This window comes from Bradysia coprophila, unplaced genomic scaffold (assembly GCF_014529535.1).
Source record: "Bradysia coprophila strain Holo2 unplaced genomic scaffold, BU_Bcop_v1 contig_145, whole genome shotgun sequence".
NCBI classification, from domain to species: domain Eukaryota; kingdom Metazoa; phylum Arthropoda; class Insecta; order Diptera; family Sciaridae; genus Bradysia; species Bradysia coprophila.
This window is the reverse complement of record NW_023503416.1, coordinates 427446-443070: the sequence shown is the minus strand read 5'-3', so window position 1 is coordinate 443070 and position 15625 is coordinate 427446. Positions and strand designations below refer to the sequence as shown.

The 15625-nt window shown below is 35.8% G+C and overlaps 4 protein-coding genes across 5 annotated transcripts; 2 read left to right on the top strand and 2 right to left on the bottom strand.

Annotated features, from left to right (window-relative positions):
• Positions 1-159: 159 nt before the first annotated feature.
• Positions 160-2390, top strand: LOC119074234 (PI-actitoxin-Avd5a-like). The gene is made up of 3 exons (XM_037180256.1): positions 160-306; positions 1943-2113; positions 2181-2390. Exons 1-3 carry the CDS (start codon positions 279-281, stop codon positions 2237-2239), a joined length of 258 nt encoding a protein of 85 aa, XP_037036151.1. The 5' UTR covers positions 160-278; the 3' UTR covers positions 2240-2390.
• Positions 2391-2407: 17 nt separating this feature from the next.
• On the bottom strand, positions 2408-5342 carry LOC119074235 (dynein intermediate chain 3, ciliary). Its single transcript, XM_037180257.1, has 8 exons — positions 4571-5342; positions 4200-4393; positions 3820-3887; positions 3621-3755; positions 3466-3541; positions 3328-3348; positions 2984-3254; positions 2408-2913 (listed from the first exon to the last, which is right to left on the bottom strand). The coding sequence occupies exons 1-8, from the start codon at positions 5163-5165 to the stop codon at positions 2474-2476; spliced, it is 1800 nt and encodes a 599-aa protein (XP_037036152.1). The 5' UTR covers positions 5166-5342; the 3' UTR covers positions 2408-2473.
• Positions 5343-5423: 81 nt separating this feature from the next.
• Positions 5424-7707, top strand: LOC119074233 (dynein intermediate chain 3, ciliary-like). Its single transcript, XM_037180255.1, has 6 exons — positions 5424-5829; positions 5892-6011; positions 6067-6181; positions 6271-6904; positions 7243-7333; positions 7399-7707. Exons 1-6 carry the CDS (start codon positions 5479-5481, stop codon positions 7573-7575), a joined length of 1488 nt encoding a protein of 495 aa, XP_037036150.1. The 5' UTR covers positions 5424-5478; the 3' UTR covers positions 7576-7707.
• LOC119074232 (ecto-NOX disulfide-thiol exchanger 2) lies at positions 7599-14273 on the bottom strand. Of its 2 annotated transcripts, none has more exons than XM_037180251.1 (7): positions 14115-14273; positions 13096-13990; positions 12840-13032; positions 12647-12743; positions 10745-10851; positions 8604-8723; positions 7599-8430 (listed from the first exon to the last, which is right to left on the bottom strand). In XM_037180251.1, the coding sequence occupies exons 1-7, from the start codon at positions 14149-14151 to the stop codon at positions 7771-7773; spliced, it is 2109 nt and encodes a 702-aa protein (XP_037036146.1). In that variant the 5' UTR covers positions 14152-14273; the 3' UTR covers positions 7599-7770. The 2 variants fall into 2 exon arrangements, with proteins under 2 accessions (XP_037036146.1, XP_037036149.1); XM_037180254.1 differs by having other exon boundaries at positions 13105-13990.
• Positions 14274-15625: the final 1352 nt, after the last annotated feature.

Sequence of the window (15625 nt, the reverse complement as noted above, 5' to 3'; positions counted from 1 at the left end):
TCTTTATAGTTACTGCCCTGCTCATATTGCAAAAAAAACCACAAACGAGCAAAAACAAGCGTTTAGAATTAATTTTATTTGTCCAATCAATTTTTGTTTAGCAGGTCTGTCTGATGATATGATTTTTCATGGAAAAATTTATCACGTAAATAAATTTGCAACGTTATACCGGTTAAGATTCAGTTGAAAATTAGAGACGAACCGAGCCGCATCAGTATTTTATAAGTTCGATTTTCGACGTATCAAAACTGAAGTTTTTATTCGAAGCACCTGCAGAAATGAAGCAAATACTGTTCATCGTTATGAGTATGTTTGAATGCTGTTACACTATTCGAGTATTGAAGTGTTTGGATTTGTTTTAAATAGTTTTGACGTTGATAATGAATCTGATTAATTTGAATAAATTGTATAGATAATTGTGTAGTTGATTGTTACACCTCAAGTGTAGTTTCCTGCATGCAATATCGATTTTCCTTTTTTTGACTGATCTCGTCGATTTTTAATTATAATTAAACTTTTAGAAACGGTTGTCGTGGAGCGCTAATTAATCATTAATTTTGTTATTTATCTGTGGCATAAACAACTTTTTATAATGTTTCATGGAAAGTGTTTTACTTCAATGGTTTAAACGTACACATTGCTCTTCAAAAGAACACTAACCAGAAGCAGTCAGGCAGTGCATATTTTTGTCATTCAATGTTCCTCTCATTTCTTTTTTAAATGTATCTGAAAAGTGACTGTTGAATGATATGAACGAAGGATTCTAGGGATCCTAGAGTTAAAAAATTCGTCGAATCTCACAATTCTCCGAAACATTGAGTCCTACATTTTTAACGAATTGAAAGGTATTGCTCAAAAATCAGTCTTTTACATACGAGCTTTAATTACCGCTCCAAAGCTCCAATGATACAAAATTAAAATATTTTGTTTGAGAAAAACCCATTATGCGACCGTCGGATTTCGGCGTTGATGGTTTTCACGACAAATTTTCACATCGATTAACAAACCGGTTTTTATTTAACTGAATAAGATGTTTGTCACTATAGAAGTGATGTCACACTTTAATAATAATTCATTTTGAGCATAACTGCATTCATATATTTAGTCACTTTCTGGGTGGTTTAAAAAAAATGCCATTTTGCTCGAGAAAATCGTGGTTTATGAGGCCCATCATCTGTGTAATGAAATTAAAATATGTGTTACATGCATGCATTTAACCTGTTACAGACGGCAACCATATGACCAGTATTATTATCTATTTTCTAGGTCTATTCCTTCCATTGATCAAATTACTTTTAATCTGTTGATTTCAAATCTTGTACTTCAATTTTTTCAACATGTATTTTACTATATAAAGGATCATTACCCAGTTCTTGTCATTATATTTGTCGTCGTTTCGAGTTTCGATAACAGACGTATGTGACGATAATCATCCGACGATTCATCACTGGAGGAAAAAGGGGAATTGATCGCTAAAAAACAGTTATTAATCGAAAGGAAAACAAAATTTTACAACTTTTCTAGCGTCAATTAAAAAACATGTTTGTCAAATTCAGCCCCAATCATTTCGTATATTTCTAAATTATCCGAATTGAAAATGTAAATTATTTAAATAATTGTGCGATTTCAACAAATCGTCCAATTTATTTCGCTCTGATAATATCGCTATTTGTGTAGCGCGTGTGTATCATAAATTGTATAAGTAATGTTAGTAGAGTAAAAAGGTCATCTTCATCAAACCGTACCGACACAACAGAACAAATAATTGTCCAGTTGAACTTTTTTTGCTCATTTTAGAATCAAATTCGGTAGCCTATGCGGCGCATTAGTGATTAATGCCCTGGAAATCCATTGCAATTTAAATGAATTGAAGTTTGAGCGATTTGACCAGAAGCACACAATAGATTAGAGATTTTTTACTAAAATCAAAATGTTCTTTCAGTCAGTTGCATGGTGATGATTGTTCTAACAGCTGAAAAGCCACGACCAAAAGAGTGTAAAACTGTTTGTTCGATGGAATATGATCCAGTTTGTGCCGGTGCACCCGGTGAAACATCAAAGACGTTTGGTAATGCGTGCGTAATGCGAAACTACAATTGCGAAAATGATAAACGTAAGTGTGGGGCTGCTCTCAATGCAAGCAAAAGCTCAAGAATTTTCTTTGATCGTTTTTTTTTTAGATCTATCGGTTTTATCGGAAAAAGAATGTCCCGGTGGTGGAGGGGTTCGATTGTCTTAGGTAATTCAGGTAAACCAATAATGAGAAAAATAACGTTTTTGTATAATAAACCGTTTTATTACCTTCAGATTTTGTACGTGCTGCAAGTCGCAACTCAAATTCTAATGACTTCATTTACCTACTTAATCGTTGAATAAATTCTTTTAAATTATTCGGGATTTTCTATTCATTTTATAGGAAATTCATTATTCAGAGACAAGTGAGCCGTCAGACTCCGATAGCTCCTCCTCAGCGTCACATCCATCCTCTTTCTGTTTCTTTTTCCGTTTGAACAATTTCGGAAACATTTTCGATTTCTCCTTTTCGACACCCTTGAAGTATTCCTGTTCCGCTTGAAGACAAGCGGCTATGCGAATATGGGACATTCAAATTGGATGAAAATTCGGTACAAATAACAATTGCACAAATCATACCATTGGTGGCGTTGGCCTTGGCCAGTTTCGTTTCATCGTTGTCGTCATGGGCCATCTGGGCAGTCTTGACTTTTAGCTTGATTTCACGTAATTTGGCTTCCAAAATCTTTTCTCGTTTATTTTCTCTCTCGAACATAGCCGTCAATAGTGGTTTGTCGTTTTTCAAACTTGTTGCCATATTATCCGACACCTCAATTAGAAATGTTGCTCCATTTTCACTACCACCACTTATTAGTTTTCCGCCCTCATGAGTGCGTAGGCCTGTAGCAGTGGGTGGTTTAATTTAAATTAAAAATCAAAACCAATTGCCTTACAGTCGAAATCAACCTACATAGCAATGGTTCGTCACAAACTTTGATACTTAATATCGGCTCATTTTGTTGCTGCAATAGATCCCAAGCATCTAAAACGCCATCCATTCGACTAATATAGAACATTGAACATTTCGTAGGACTCCATACACCATCTGTTAGCATCGAAATTTGGTGCTTCGTCCATATGATGGAACTTTCACGACAATCCTCTGACCAAATTCTGGCCGTCCAGTCGCCAACTGTTAAAAAGTTTTTCAAAAATGATGGATTTCTGGTTATCGAATAGACCTGTTCATTCGAGATCAAAAGGATAGTTTCGCATTCATATGTGCAAAGTTTAGGTATAAAAATAAAAACTCACAGGGCCCAGGTGACACATCATCTGAAAAGTAGATGAAAAATTATGTGAAGTTCCTCGATAAGTATCTTATATCTCTCATAGAAATCGGTTCAGTTCAGTCCCGAAAAAATATGATAACGCACAAGCTCAACAACTCACCCTAGTCGTTATCTTCTCTATTGGGGTCTTTCCTTTCCTGTTACAAGAGAATAACATACCCATGTCTGTGCCGCACCTAATAACAGAAACAGCAAGTAAGCGAAGACACAGAATTATTATCATTCAAAGGGATGTGAGAAAACGAAATGAATTACATGAATTTAGTTGGCATTGTAGTCTCATATTCTAGAACTGATATACCGTACGACCTCGATAGGACTTGTTCATCTGTTTTTATGGGATCCATGTAGAGACGTTCTAGAGGTTCATTCAGTTTCCTCGTGTCCCACCTACGTAAAGAAAATCGGTATTTTTATCAATCATTGCTGTTCAGTCGTCAATAAGTTCTATAACCAAATAGCCTGTCCATCAGAAGAGCCAGAAAAAAATTCAGTTCCACTTTTCGAGTTTATCCATTGAATCTGTGCAGGAATGAATATGAAACAGTATGGTTTACTAGCTATTTCTGTACTTAACTTTCTGTCAACAAGCAACCTAAATTATTATTCTTCCCAGAGGAGACGTATCGCCTCTTTAGGTCTGAGAATTTTCAAAAGATTTGGCTTTCTCATCTAGTACTTCATTTTGTTCTACAATAAACCAGCGAATAGCTCTAGCTAACGTAGTCTTTTATAATAAAGTGTGACATTAGCTAGAGCTCATCACCGGTTTTTATCGTCGACTACTTAAACGAAGGCTGATTTTTCTTACTATTTTTCAGGCCATTTACTTACTGAATTAACAGCTTCCCGGTGACACACTTCTCGCTCACTAATGCTAACTGGGTCCTTATCGGTTCGTGTATCCCACGACGCCACTTGACCACTTAACAATCCGCTGATCAAGGTTGTTGGATCCTTCTGATTATATTCTAAACAAATACTAGGGCTGGGTGGTTGAAGGGTTAACAGTGGCGTATTCGGATTTTCTTTTGATAGAAATAAACACGTTTGAGCAAATTTGACTACAGTTAGAGGCAGTGAAATTTCAGCATGTTTATGCGCCAGTTTTGATTGTATGTGTGGATCAACTGAAAAACAGCTGAAGCAAGTTCATGCTAAAATTTCTCAGCCTCTGACTGTGTCAGATCGAATTATAAACAAACCAAGTTCCCAAATATATGAATCGTTCGACAAATTAATGGCGTCTCCTTGAAACAATCGATTGCAATAAGATACAGCCAATTTCGATCCGCATGGAGAGTACGACAGATGTGTTACGGGCCGTTTTTGTTCGCAAGGATCTCGATAAACATTCAAGGTTCTTGAACTACATCGTTCGAGCAACGGAGCCGGCTCTAAGTCTTCGAAAAACGTTTCGTAAATGTTAATGGCATTATTCTGAAATATGCAGTGCTCCATTGGTTTGGTCAATGCCATAACTTGCGTCAGAAATAATTCATCTTTTTCGATTTTCCTTCGATATCTGGTTGTTTGTTCTGGATCGGCAAGACTCACGTCTTTCGGCCAGCCGCCTTCGGTATGATTTACACCGTGGCTTTCATATGTTGCCCGTTCGGTGTTGACTTCACTAAAAGCCATTTGCTTTCCATATTGAGTTGTTTGATGTACTGGGTCGCGTAAGATGTATTGCTTAAATAAGTCGCGATCGCTTCCCTGCGAGAATAGCACATTATTTTTGTCGGTAAAATTGCAATGTTTGCCAAACTGGCGACGTTCACGATGGTAAATGTATTCCATCTTTTTACTTATTTACACTAAAAATTTTACGATATTTTTATGCTGACGACGTTACGATAAATAAAACTTCTGTTGCCCATAGAAACAACCCAATGTAAAAAAGTAAATGCGGGTATGATATGAACTCTGGGTCAGCTTATATATTATGTACATGTGCATTGCATGGATTATTTAACCGGGCTAGCTAAAATTTATTATTTAAAGATACTACAGGTTTTGAGGTGGCCTAATAACACTAAGATTGATGTACCCAGAAGGTTAGTAGGCCACCAACGAAAAACAAATTTGATTTCAATTTTCAACGTATAAAATAATGGATAAAATACCTTTGCAACATACCTACGTTAAAGAACGCCGTCAGTTCGGCCGACCTGTTAAATTTTTCTTGAGAAGTGAAGTCCTTGCCGATTATCTACCTGTTAAGAATGAAAGAAAACGTTTCCTTGCAAAATGGACTATGGACAAGTCTACAGAGGAAAGAACTCAATTCGCTGCAGTCAGTGTTAACACCGAACGTGCAGACTATGTTTCAACGGGTATGTGTCATGTTGAGGGCGGATATGCGAAAGATATCGATATCGCTGACGAAGAACAAACACTTCGATACAAAAAGAAACTCCAACGTAGCGAAGAGTATCGAATCGAAATGACCAGAAATCTGGAGGTACAAGGTGTTCTCATTACTGAAGCTGAAGAGCTATCTAAAATGTTACTCTGGTGTTACAGTCGATGAAGAAAGCAGTCATGCAAAATGCAGGTGTTAATATTTACGAGAACTATTTTGATAGCTGCGCTGACGGTGCTAAAGTATTGCAGTGCTTTCGTCATCCGAATACAGATGTCCTGGTCTGACCGGTAACATTTAGACAACAGAGAAATTTTCATTGAATATCTTTTCAAGTGTCCAGCCAGCAAGGTTTCCATTTCGATTGAACAAAGTCCAAAGATAGCTGTAGCTTATTCGCAATCCGTTTTACAAGCAGAAAAGGTTATATGTCCTCTTGTCTGGGACATAAGTAAGTGTTTTACTAGATTAGTGATTAGAGGAGCTTTACTAAAATTTGGAAAGGCGAACTAATCAATCCGATAATACTTCGACCTTTAGCTCAGAACGAATCCGTAGAATTGAGCTGCGAATCATCTTGCAGCACACTAGCATACCACAAGAAATACTGGAATATAATTGCTGGTGGTTTACAAAATGGTGAAGTCTGCTTATGGGACGTTAGAAATCCCACCGAGCCTTGTATTGTTGCGGATCAGACACATAATGGCTACGTATCTTGTCTGCGATGGTCTCACAAATGTAATTATCAAATGCTAACTGGATCGTCTAATGGAGAAGTTTTCTGGTGGGACATTCGAAAAATGAATGGACCTCCATCTCAATTTATAATTGAACGATTCGATGGAGGCAACATAGAATCAGCCTCGAACCAAAGTGTCTGTACTTCTGTTGAATTTGATAAAATTCACAAAAAGAACATACGAATTGGAACTGGCGATGGACGAATTATTGTCGCACACAAAAATGAAGGAAAAATCGAGAAACTGTCCGATATTAGAGGCCACGAAGACCCCGTCTCCACTATAGTTCAGAATTGGTCGTCATACAAATGCATTTTGACTGTCGATGGTTGTGACATTAAAGTCTGGGATGAAGATATGAATACCGATCCCTACTTCACTGTGTCATCCATTGTAAATGAATTTACTTGTGGCATTTGGAGCCTCACCAGGTTAGTACATGTAGGGAACTTCCGATATTGCCACATAGCGATCTACTTCTGAATTTCACCTGATACTTACCATTGGACACCTATCAGCCTATCCTGATCCTATATTCCTTTGCTCTCATGAATTTCATTTGAAACTAGATATACTGTGAATTCGGGTGATTGCCGAAGGTCGTTTTAGATTTTGTATGAAAATTTTTAATTTCCGAGCTTCTTACAAGTGAGTTATAAGTACGTAGCCCAGAGTAGTCTTTTTCGAGCCAGCCCTGGACCCTGGACTGGACACAAAACAAATGATTAGATTTTGTAATTACGTGATTTCAAAATGGCAAACCTTTTAGATATTCGCGATTTTATATCGGGAAGGTCGATGGATCAATTCAATTTTGGGATTTGACTTTCAACCATGCCGAGCCGTATTTCACTTTGAAAGTAAGTGTTAGGCTAGTTCCAGTCACAGCATATTCATTTGTTTTCCCAAAAAATTATGGTTACAGCCGTCCAACAGTCGCGTAAACGACATTCAAACTAACAATTACGGAACTTTGATGGTTTCTTGTCATAATAATGGAGATGTTTACGCACTGGAACCGCTCGATACTGTACCCGGAACGGTCAGAGAATTCAGTATTGAAGAAATGAATTTCGGTGATGATGATGGCGGTGAACAATGAGAAAGCCCACACAGAACATTTTATCTTTGAGAGTGACTACGTTACTCATAAAAAACACAGTTTATTCGGTTAACAACGTTCCTGGTTCTAAATTTTAAATAAAAATAACATTAAATACAAACGCAAAAAAAATAAAATTAATTAAAAGGAAAAAACGAAAAACAAAAAATTTGATTCTTTGTGTTTGTGTTAAGCTTACTCGTGTTGTTTACTTTTAGTATCATAAAAACCACAGAATTTCCATTTACGTTCAATTTTAGCACCAACTCCCGACACTTCCTCATTAAATATACTGCCGTATCGGCTTAAAATCTCTTCCAGTTCCTTCGGTCGAAGATTCGGGGCCGCACGCTGAACATACGAAAATATGTAATCCAAGCTTGCACCAAATGGATGAACCACTAGAAATGTCGACAACAGACCAATCAACCGAGCTTCCATCAACCCAATTCTCGATTCCTCGGCGCAATTCTTGTCCGGCTTCAACTGTGTTGCGGATGCATTGGCTGTTTGTTGTTTAACATCCGTTTTATCATCGTCCAAATCGATAACATCACTATCATCACCATCAGAGAGTTTAGTCGTTTGTTTGCAAGCTTCGACAATTTTCGTTTTCAGCAGCAATTCCTTCACGTTCGCTTGTTTCAACTTCGTTTCCAGATCTGTAATCTTGGACATGTTTTCCTTTTCTTTTGTCTTGTTGTCAAGCAGTTGCGTTTGTAAATTCCGTATTGTCTCTTGGAGCACTTGCATTTGCCTTTCTTTGATGTCCCTGTCCGGACCGATCGACTTCAACGAATCGCTGTCGTTCTTGTGATTGTCATGGTCGGATTTATGGTTGCCGGATGTATCGTACTGATGAGTAATCAAAAGGATTTCATTAATTACGAACGTTCGACATAAAAGTAAAATTGAAATTAGGAGGTTTCGAGGGGTTGGGGGAAATTGTTTCATTTTCATCACAAAATTTTTGATTTTTTATTGTTAAACGACAGTGTCGTGGGATTCAAAAATCAAAATATTCTCACCTGTGAGTAATAGTTATCGCTCTTGAAACGTTTATTGCTTCTGGGAAGATCTTGCGAATCATCTGACATATCCATTTCGTCCGTATCATGGAAGTCCTCCAATTGCATATTACGTATTTCCTAGGTAAATGGACGAAAATTTAATATTCTTGCAAGGAAAGTCAAATCAATTCTTATGAAAGAAAATGAAAATTCTGTACTTTCGGTGTCATTTTATCGAAAAGTAAGTTAAAAATTTGATAAATTATTTTTAAAAAAATGTTTCTTGTAGTGTTTGCTGGAAATATACACCCATAATAAAACTCCCATCATCGATCCAACTTGAATATATTGTAGATCCCCTGTTGTTACTTTTAGTTACATCTATGGGTAACACATTCGAAAATAAAAAGAGGATTTTTTTTGCATATTTTGCAGATAGTTAAAACAGAAAGGATCGAATTTTATGAAAATATGCCAAATTATCAAAAAAGTCCCTTTCAATTTTCGGTTGAAGTCAGAGTCAGTGAAATTTCAGCATGAATTTGCTTCAGCTGTTTTTCAGCTGATCCACATATACACAATCAAAACTGTTTATACGGTTGAAGCTGTTACTGTTACTGTTACGCACGAGAATGGGAAAAATACATATAAACAGTTTTGCCTGTTTGTGTGGATCAGCTGAAAAACAGCTGAAGCAAATTCATGCTGAAATTTCACTGCCTCTGACTGTAACTGTGTGTCCCAAAACAATTTAAATAAAATGTGTAATAAACGGAGAAAATTTGCCCCCTAAGTCTAATTAACGGCACTACGAATGAACCTTGTCTATTTAATCAATATTCGTGTCGCAGCTATATACTTTACTGGATAATTTTGTTGTTGAATTATTCCGGTGGAATTACTTACCTTAGTTGACAAGTTTATGTTTGCGTGATACGTGTGTCAGTTTATATATTTGTAAGCATAAGCATTTTTCCTTTTTTTTATTTTGCGCCCAGTTACCTTAACATTTTGGTCAGAATGTTCATATTAACAAGTATACAAATTAAAGCGGAAATTTTTTTAGGTATATAGTACCGTTATACAATTGTCCTATAAGAGAAATTTCCCATCAATTCTTCGTAGTATCCGACAGAATAAAGTTAAAATTGAAACGAATTATTTTTCAATGCTTATCTCTTAGCGTAAATTAATTTCGTTTAGCAGGATGTTGCATCACGCACACAGCCAATATCATTTTGTTTATCGTTGAGTTTCATGCGTTTAATCTATTTATAAACTTACAAATTCTGAAGCTAAAATTTTTATTTAGTCAAGGTCTTAAAAAAGAAACAAGCACATGCTGGTTAATGGAATCTTTCAATTCGAATTTCATGTGTTGACGCAGCTAATCGATTTAATTTTAATTGAGTTATGCAGATTATACATTGTGTCACCACATTTAGGAATATTGAGATCTGTTCACACCAACTTTAAATTTGTTTCTCATTGGAGAATGTAGGTTTGTTCGATGATGAATGAATCTAAGATTATTCTTCATTTAATTACCACAGTCTGTTAACACTTTGGTTGAGGAAATTTTATTTGATGTCGCAACTCTCGATCTTTAATTCATCGACCCTACATTCGAATTAGAAAATATTCTAAAAAAGTAGGTCAATATAAAGGAATTCATAATTAAGTGAAAGCCGACCTATTTTAGACACACGTATATGGACAGTGTCGTCAATTTAACATATTTTCATAAATACATACAGGCTTGATCAACTACTGAACTGTTTAGAAAAATTGCATTGGGCATTGAATAGAGTCGTAATGGACATTGAGGAGAGAAGTTAATTAGTCATGAAAGTCCTACGTGTGAAAATAAATCCATTTGCTTAACTCTGTACGGTTGCATTTTCTCAACAAAAGCTCTAAAAAATTCTGTGCAACTTCTTCTACTGTTGACGGTAACACAAACGTAAGGTGAAAGTATACAACACACAGTTCGTTTTATTAAACAAAGAAATTACAAATTAAGCTCCGAAAATATTTTCTTTAACAAAAAAAAATTATGATCGGAATTGACGAAGCACAAAATGCATAGAATTAAAGAAAGTCAGAAAGATGTTTTTGATTTTGTTTCAAAATTAAAATTGAATAATTTTTGTACGTACCGAAGACTGCTTCTTCCACATATCGATGTTTTTGCGCTGGGCCTTCGTGAAGTGATCCCACACTTTCTGCATTCGAGTTGCCCCAAAAACTTTTTCAATCTGAGTGACTGAGATGATATATTAAAAGTGGATGATAGCCGGTGATTACGAATTGTTATTGTTTTTGTAAATAATAGTTTGTGTGTTTCATTTATAGTTGGACGTTCTTTAAATTGTTTGACGAGTAACTCAGTAAATCAGATGTCGAGAATGATATTTTCTATGATAATTTTGGTAAAATTGGTGGGAAAAGGGTTAGAATGGCCCATAATTTCATAAATATTTTCGAATGAAAACCAATTGTCTCAGGATGACGTTGCAATGGGAGGTGATTGGAATTATCTTTCGTAAAGAGTCCCTGTCTTACGACCGCGTGGAAGTTACCATTGTCCGAAACTTATAATTTCTGGATAAAAATCCAATTTATGTAGAAAATTACAAGTCACAAGTCACAGGTGTATGAATCCTAATGACTAACTAATGTTCGAAAGAAAGAAATTCTCGATAACTATGAGTAGTAACGAATGCTTGGGTTATACCAGGAAATTATTACCTGTTAGTGATAGGCTATCGCTTTTTCCGCAATAAAATAGGAAATTAATTGTGAGAAAACTTAACGACACCGCAACGTTCTCATCCACCAGTTTTACTTGAAGATGAACGAATGTGTTAAAGTCGAGGGGCTGAGGAGAATCCTCTGTGGATTTTCAAAGACATGACTATAGTTTTCCAAGGATTTTCAGCGGATTTCTGACTGATTCTGGATGGTTTTTAAAAGGATTTTTTTTTGATTTTCAAGGATTTTCTTCTTTTTATTTCGTGTTCTCTGAAAGATTCTCTATTAATTTGTGGATTTTATTTTGTAAAATTTTAAAGGATTTTCTTTTGGCTGATTAAGAATTTTCTATGAATATTTGCCTCTCGGCTAAAGTCAATTGATAAATAGAAGAAGATCCTTCCATGACCATCAATTAGAGAGTGAAGTTCGACATTTATTTGGATCCATCAATCAATCTTTATAAAAAAAATCCGTTTTGTCAACTTATTTTTAGCAATTATTCCGTCACTATCCACATTCACACTCCCTCTGTTGACTTATTATAATAGCGAAATGTCAAACGTTTTCGTTGTTTGTGCACTGAACAAATAACTTCACGAAAAATGACGTCACTCAATCGTGAACGTTAAAAGCATCGTCTTCAAAAATCCAAGCACGAAAACATGGTCCCTACTGCCTATTATAATTCCATGCTAACAACAATTTTTCTAAAAAAAAAATATTTTTTGTAGCTAAAACAATTACTTGGGTCGGGATGTTCCATTATAAAATGAACGAAACGTTTTCATCAATTAAAAATAAAAATAAATAAAAAATTCAGTAACATCCAATTCAGTCAGATAGGCGGTTTTCCATCTTTGAACTTCCACATTATTTGGTTATTTTACGTACCTTTGCCCAATAATATTCTACGTTCTCTAGGAATTACTTAACTCTATCTGTCCATCATACAATACCTTTTATTTTGGATCAATTTCGAATAAAAATGTGTTCCACATTTGGACCCTCCTCAGAAATAATTTTTCTTTTCTTTGCTTTTTCGTTCAACATTTATGATTTAAAAAATAAATAAATGATTAAAGTAAAGTAAATTAAATTGAACAATCACCACAGACGATTTTTTGTTTTGTTTTGCAATCACCAAAATAATAAATAAATTCCCAATTACAAAATTTCGGTTCCAAAATTTGTTTATCTCACCTTAACGATGCATACAATTAACTATGAATTGTCACAAGTGTATTGTACGTACAAGAGTGATGTCTTAAATAAACTTACTGCCGAAAAAAAAATGATTTACTTACATTGGACGGTCATGCTATGCATTTGTTTGCGATAATGTTCTTTGGCTTTTTGTAGCTCTTCCTCATAGGTGGACTTTTCCGTCTGCAGTCTTCGCACCTACATAACGTTCGATTTTTTTAATTTTAATTCGACAAAAATGAAGAGAACGGTCACCAAATAACTTTTTCGGAAAACCAAACACCCGTTACTTACATGTGAATTGGTACTCTGAATCATCGAATAAAAGGTGTTCGAATTTTTCTTGCTACAATCACCTCGCTCCAGCCAAGTAATCAGCACCTGCACAGCTTTCGTGAAATGATCGTCCTGTTTCAATTTCTCCGATATTGCAGCCGCTTCATGGTCCGTATAGTGAACAATTGGTGGTGGTGACAGAGGACGCATTCTTAATTTAAGTAGGAAGAAATCGTCACAAACAGACCATTGAGAATCAATAAATTATCATCACATCACAAACCTATCGCGTTCGACACGTTCGCGATGCCGTTGTTCACGCTGTAATTGCCTTTGTTTGCATTCGAACTCGTATTGATCGTCTCTAGCTTGTGCATAATCTACATGCAATCGACCACAGTTGGTTGCATCGCTGCTACTACCGATGCGTATGCGATAACCGGATAGATAAATGGCAGAGTCGACGGACGCTTCGAAAACGAATCGAATGTGACAAAAGTTCTTTTTGGACAAACGCAATGTGGTTATCTCTCCGCATCGTTCGAATATCTCTCGGATAATATCTTCAGTATTGTTTTCCGGTAAACCGCCCACGAACACTGTTCGACAGCCGGGCGGACGTTCACGAGTCGTAGGAAGTGGAGCGTTTGGATTCGGTGGAAACAGTGTGCACGATTTGCATGTAATGACCTCCTTCACCGGAGTCAATGGAGTCGATCCCTGATGGTCCGATGGCTGTTGCTGATGAATGGCGTTTGATGACATTTGTCCCATCATGGGAAATTGTAACATTGTCGGATCCATCATATTCATATTCATCATTCCGGGAACCATCATCAGACTTTGCGGCATCCCCATCAGACTGTTGAACAAATCGCTTTGATGTTGACCGAATGCATTACTATTTAACATTGGACCATTTTTGTCGGGACTGTCCACTGAATTGTTAGAATCATCGTGACGATCTCGATCCGTACTGGTGCTGGTTGAACGCCTGTTTCGATCACGCTCTTCCAGATCCATTGGACAACTGCCACCGACATTATTAATTTTCTTTAAATTAAATTCCAATGGCACATCATTTATTCCAGTGATTGGAGCTAGAGGCATTGATGTTCCAATTGGAGGAATAAAATTGGTCGTCCCATTTGTCATGCCAAGAATCGGCACTAGAATAAAGAAAAATCAATATTACGTCGCAGTGCCAATCAACTCATTTTCATTTCACAATTTTTTTTTTAAATTTCGTTTTAATTAATTACAGTGATAGTAATTCGAGTAATTAATACGTACTCATGGCTGGGATTTGATTATTAAAGCTAAATGACATTTTTTAAGTGTTTTCACCACTTCTTTATAACTAAAATCATTGTTTCAATTTGTTATTTTCTAATTATTTTTCGTTCACTACACTCCTTTTCATTGCAACTAAGCTGTCAAGTTACGTGCAGTACTGCCTTAGGGTTAGCCAAATGTAATGTCAGTTCAGTTCAGATGCAGAGAATGTAGATGGCAGTCGTAATTCTTTGTACAAACAGATGACAACTCGTACAGCAATTTGAATTAGAAATTGCATAATGCTGAAAACAGACAAAGCATTGCTCAACGAAATTCGCAATTCGTAATGATCCGTTTGTTTTCAGCGTAAAACAATTCTTGAGGGAAATAACCAAAGCTTGGTTGCATATTTATATCATTAAAAGATGAATTAATGTTGTTTTTGACATGTTTACTGAAAAATAGCATCAGCCAATACCATCTCTAGCAACCAAACTAGGAAAATTAAGGTGGTAAAACTGCACAGTGTATTTTCATTTGTAATAATTGGAATGTGTGGTTTTAGATTTTAATTTATTTTTACGAGCTTTCGACTACAATCAGTAGACTTTGTCAGGGAACTAAATTATTGTTTTTGGTTACTTAGTTTGTTAATGTGTGTGTGCACAGTGTATTCTGTCATAGAAAATTATACAAAAAAAAAGTTAAATGAAGTATCAGCAGCGATCCCTTTTTGTGTTGAAAATATTACGTCTCCTGTTACCATTTCGGTGTTCGAAAATGAATAATTTGTGGTTGTGACGTCTTTTTTTGTGAGCTGCTCAGTCATTTTGGTGTGCAAAAATGAAATAAAGTTTAAAATTTGTCTTTTTCGCGTGACGTCGATCATGCTTTGAAAAGGAGTGCAGCACGGCAACTCTATTACAAAAAGAAGTCAGTGTCACATTTGTCGAAATAAGGTGGTATTTTGACAGCGTCAAAACGAAGTTTGGTTGCTAGAGAGGGTATTGCATCAACTGATGATAAAACCTTTTAACAATCGATTCAATACCAATCAAATGTTTTATTGATAAAATCGATATCTATCCATTATCATCGATATATAGTATATATATACTGATTATGGGGGATCTGTTGTCGATAACGACGACAAAAATACTGATAAGCTCTGGGTCTATGGTCTGTTATATAGTAAAATCCATGTTGAAAAAATTGAAGTACCAGATTTGAAATCAACAAAAAAAACTTTGATAGATATAAGTAATAGACCCGATAATAATACTGGTCATACAGCCGTCTGTAACAGATTAATTATAATGAAAGACTAAGTGATAACACATTGAAAATGATCTATTATCTAAGGGCGTTTGTCCGCTTGCGCCTAAGAAATCAATTCACTTTCAATAATATTTAAAAAAAATGCCGTTAGCATAACCGTCATTTTTAATCGATATTCATTCGAAATGCATCGATCATCGACAAAACGTTTGATTGATTCTGATGATTTGAAGATATTGATCATTGAT

Bases quoted from the DNA above. Each gene is read 5' to 3' on its own strand.
- LOC119074234 (XM_037180256.1), top strand. From the start codon at position 279: ATGAAGCAAATACTGTTCATCGTTATGA. The intron at 307-1,942 runs GTATGTTTGAAT...ATGTTCTTTCAG, and splicing joins AATACTGTTCATCGTTATGA to TCAGTTGCATGGTGATGATT. The intron at 2,114-2,180 runs GTAAGTGTGGGG...TTTTTTTTTTAG, and splicing joins CAATTGCGAAAATGATAAAC to ATCTATCGGTTTTATCGGAA.
- LOC119074235 (XM_037180257.1), bottom strand. From the start codon at position 5,165: ATGGAATACATTTACCATCGTGAACGTCGCCAGTTTGGCAAACATTGC. The intron at 3,888-4,199 runs GTAAGTAAATGG...ATTCCTGCACAG, and splicing joins ACCGGGAAGCTGTTAATTCA to ATTCAATGGATAAACTCGAA. The intron at 3,349-3,465 runs GTGAGTTGTTGA...TCTACTTTTCAG, and splicing joins TAGAGAAGATAACGACTAGG to ATGATGTGTCACCTGGGCCC.
- LOC119074233 (XM_037180255.1), top strand. From the start codon at position 5,479: ATGGATAAAATACCTTTGCAACATACCTACGTTAAAGAACGCCGTCAG. The intron at 6,182-6,270 runs GTAAGTGTTTTA...TTCGACCTTTAG, and splicing joins TCCTCTTGTCTGGGACATAA to CTCAGAACGAATCCGTAGAA. The intron at 7,334-7,398 runs GTAAGTGTTAGG...TTATGGTTACAG, and splicing joins AGCCGTATTTCACTTTGAAA to CCGTCCAACAGTCGCGTAAA.
- LOC119074232 (XM_037180251.1), bottom strand. From the start codon at position 14,151: ATGTCATTTAGCTTTAATAATCAAATCCCAGCCATGA. The intron at 13,033-13,095 runs GTGATGATAATT...ACTTAAATTAAG, and splicing joins GAACGCGATAGGTTTGTGAT to AATGCGTCCTCTGTCACCAC. The intron at 12,744-12,839 runs GTAAGTAACGGG...AACGTTATGTAG, and splicing joins TTCAGAGTACCAATTCACAT to GTGCGAAGACTGCAGACGGA.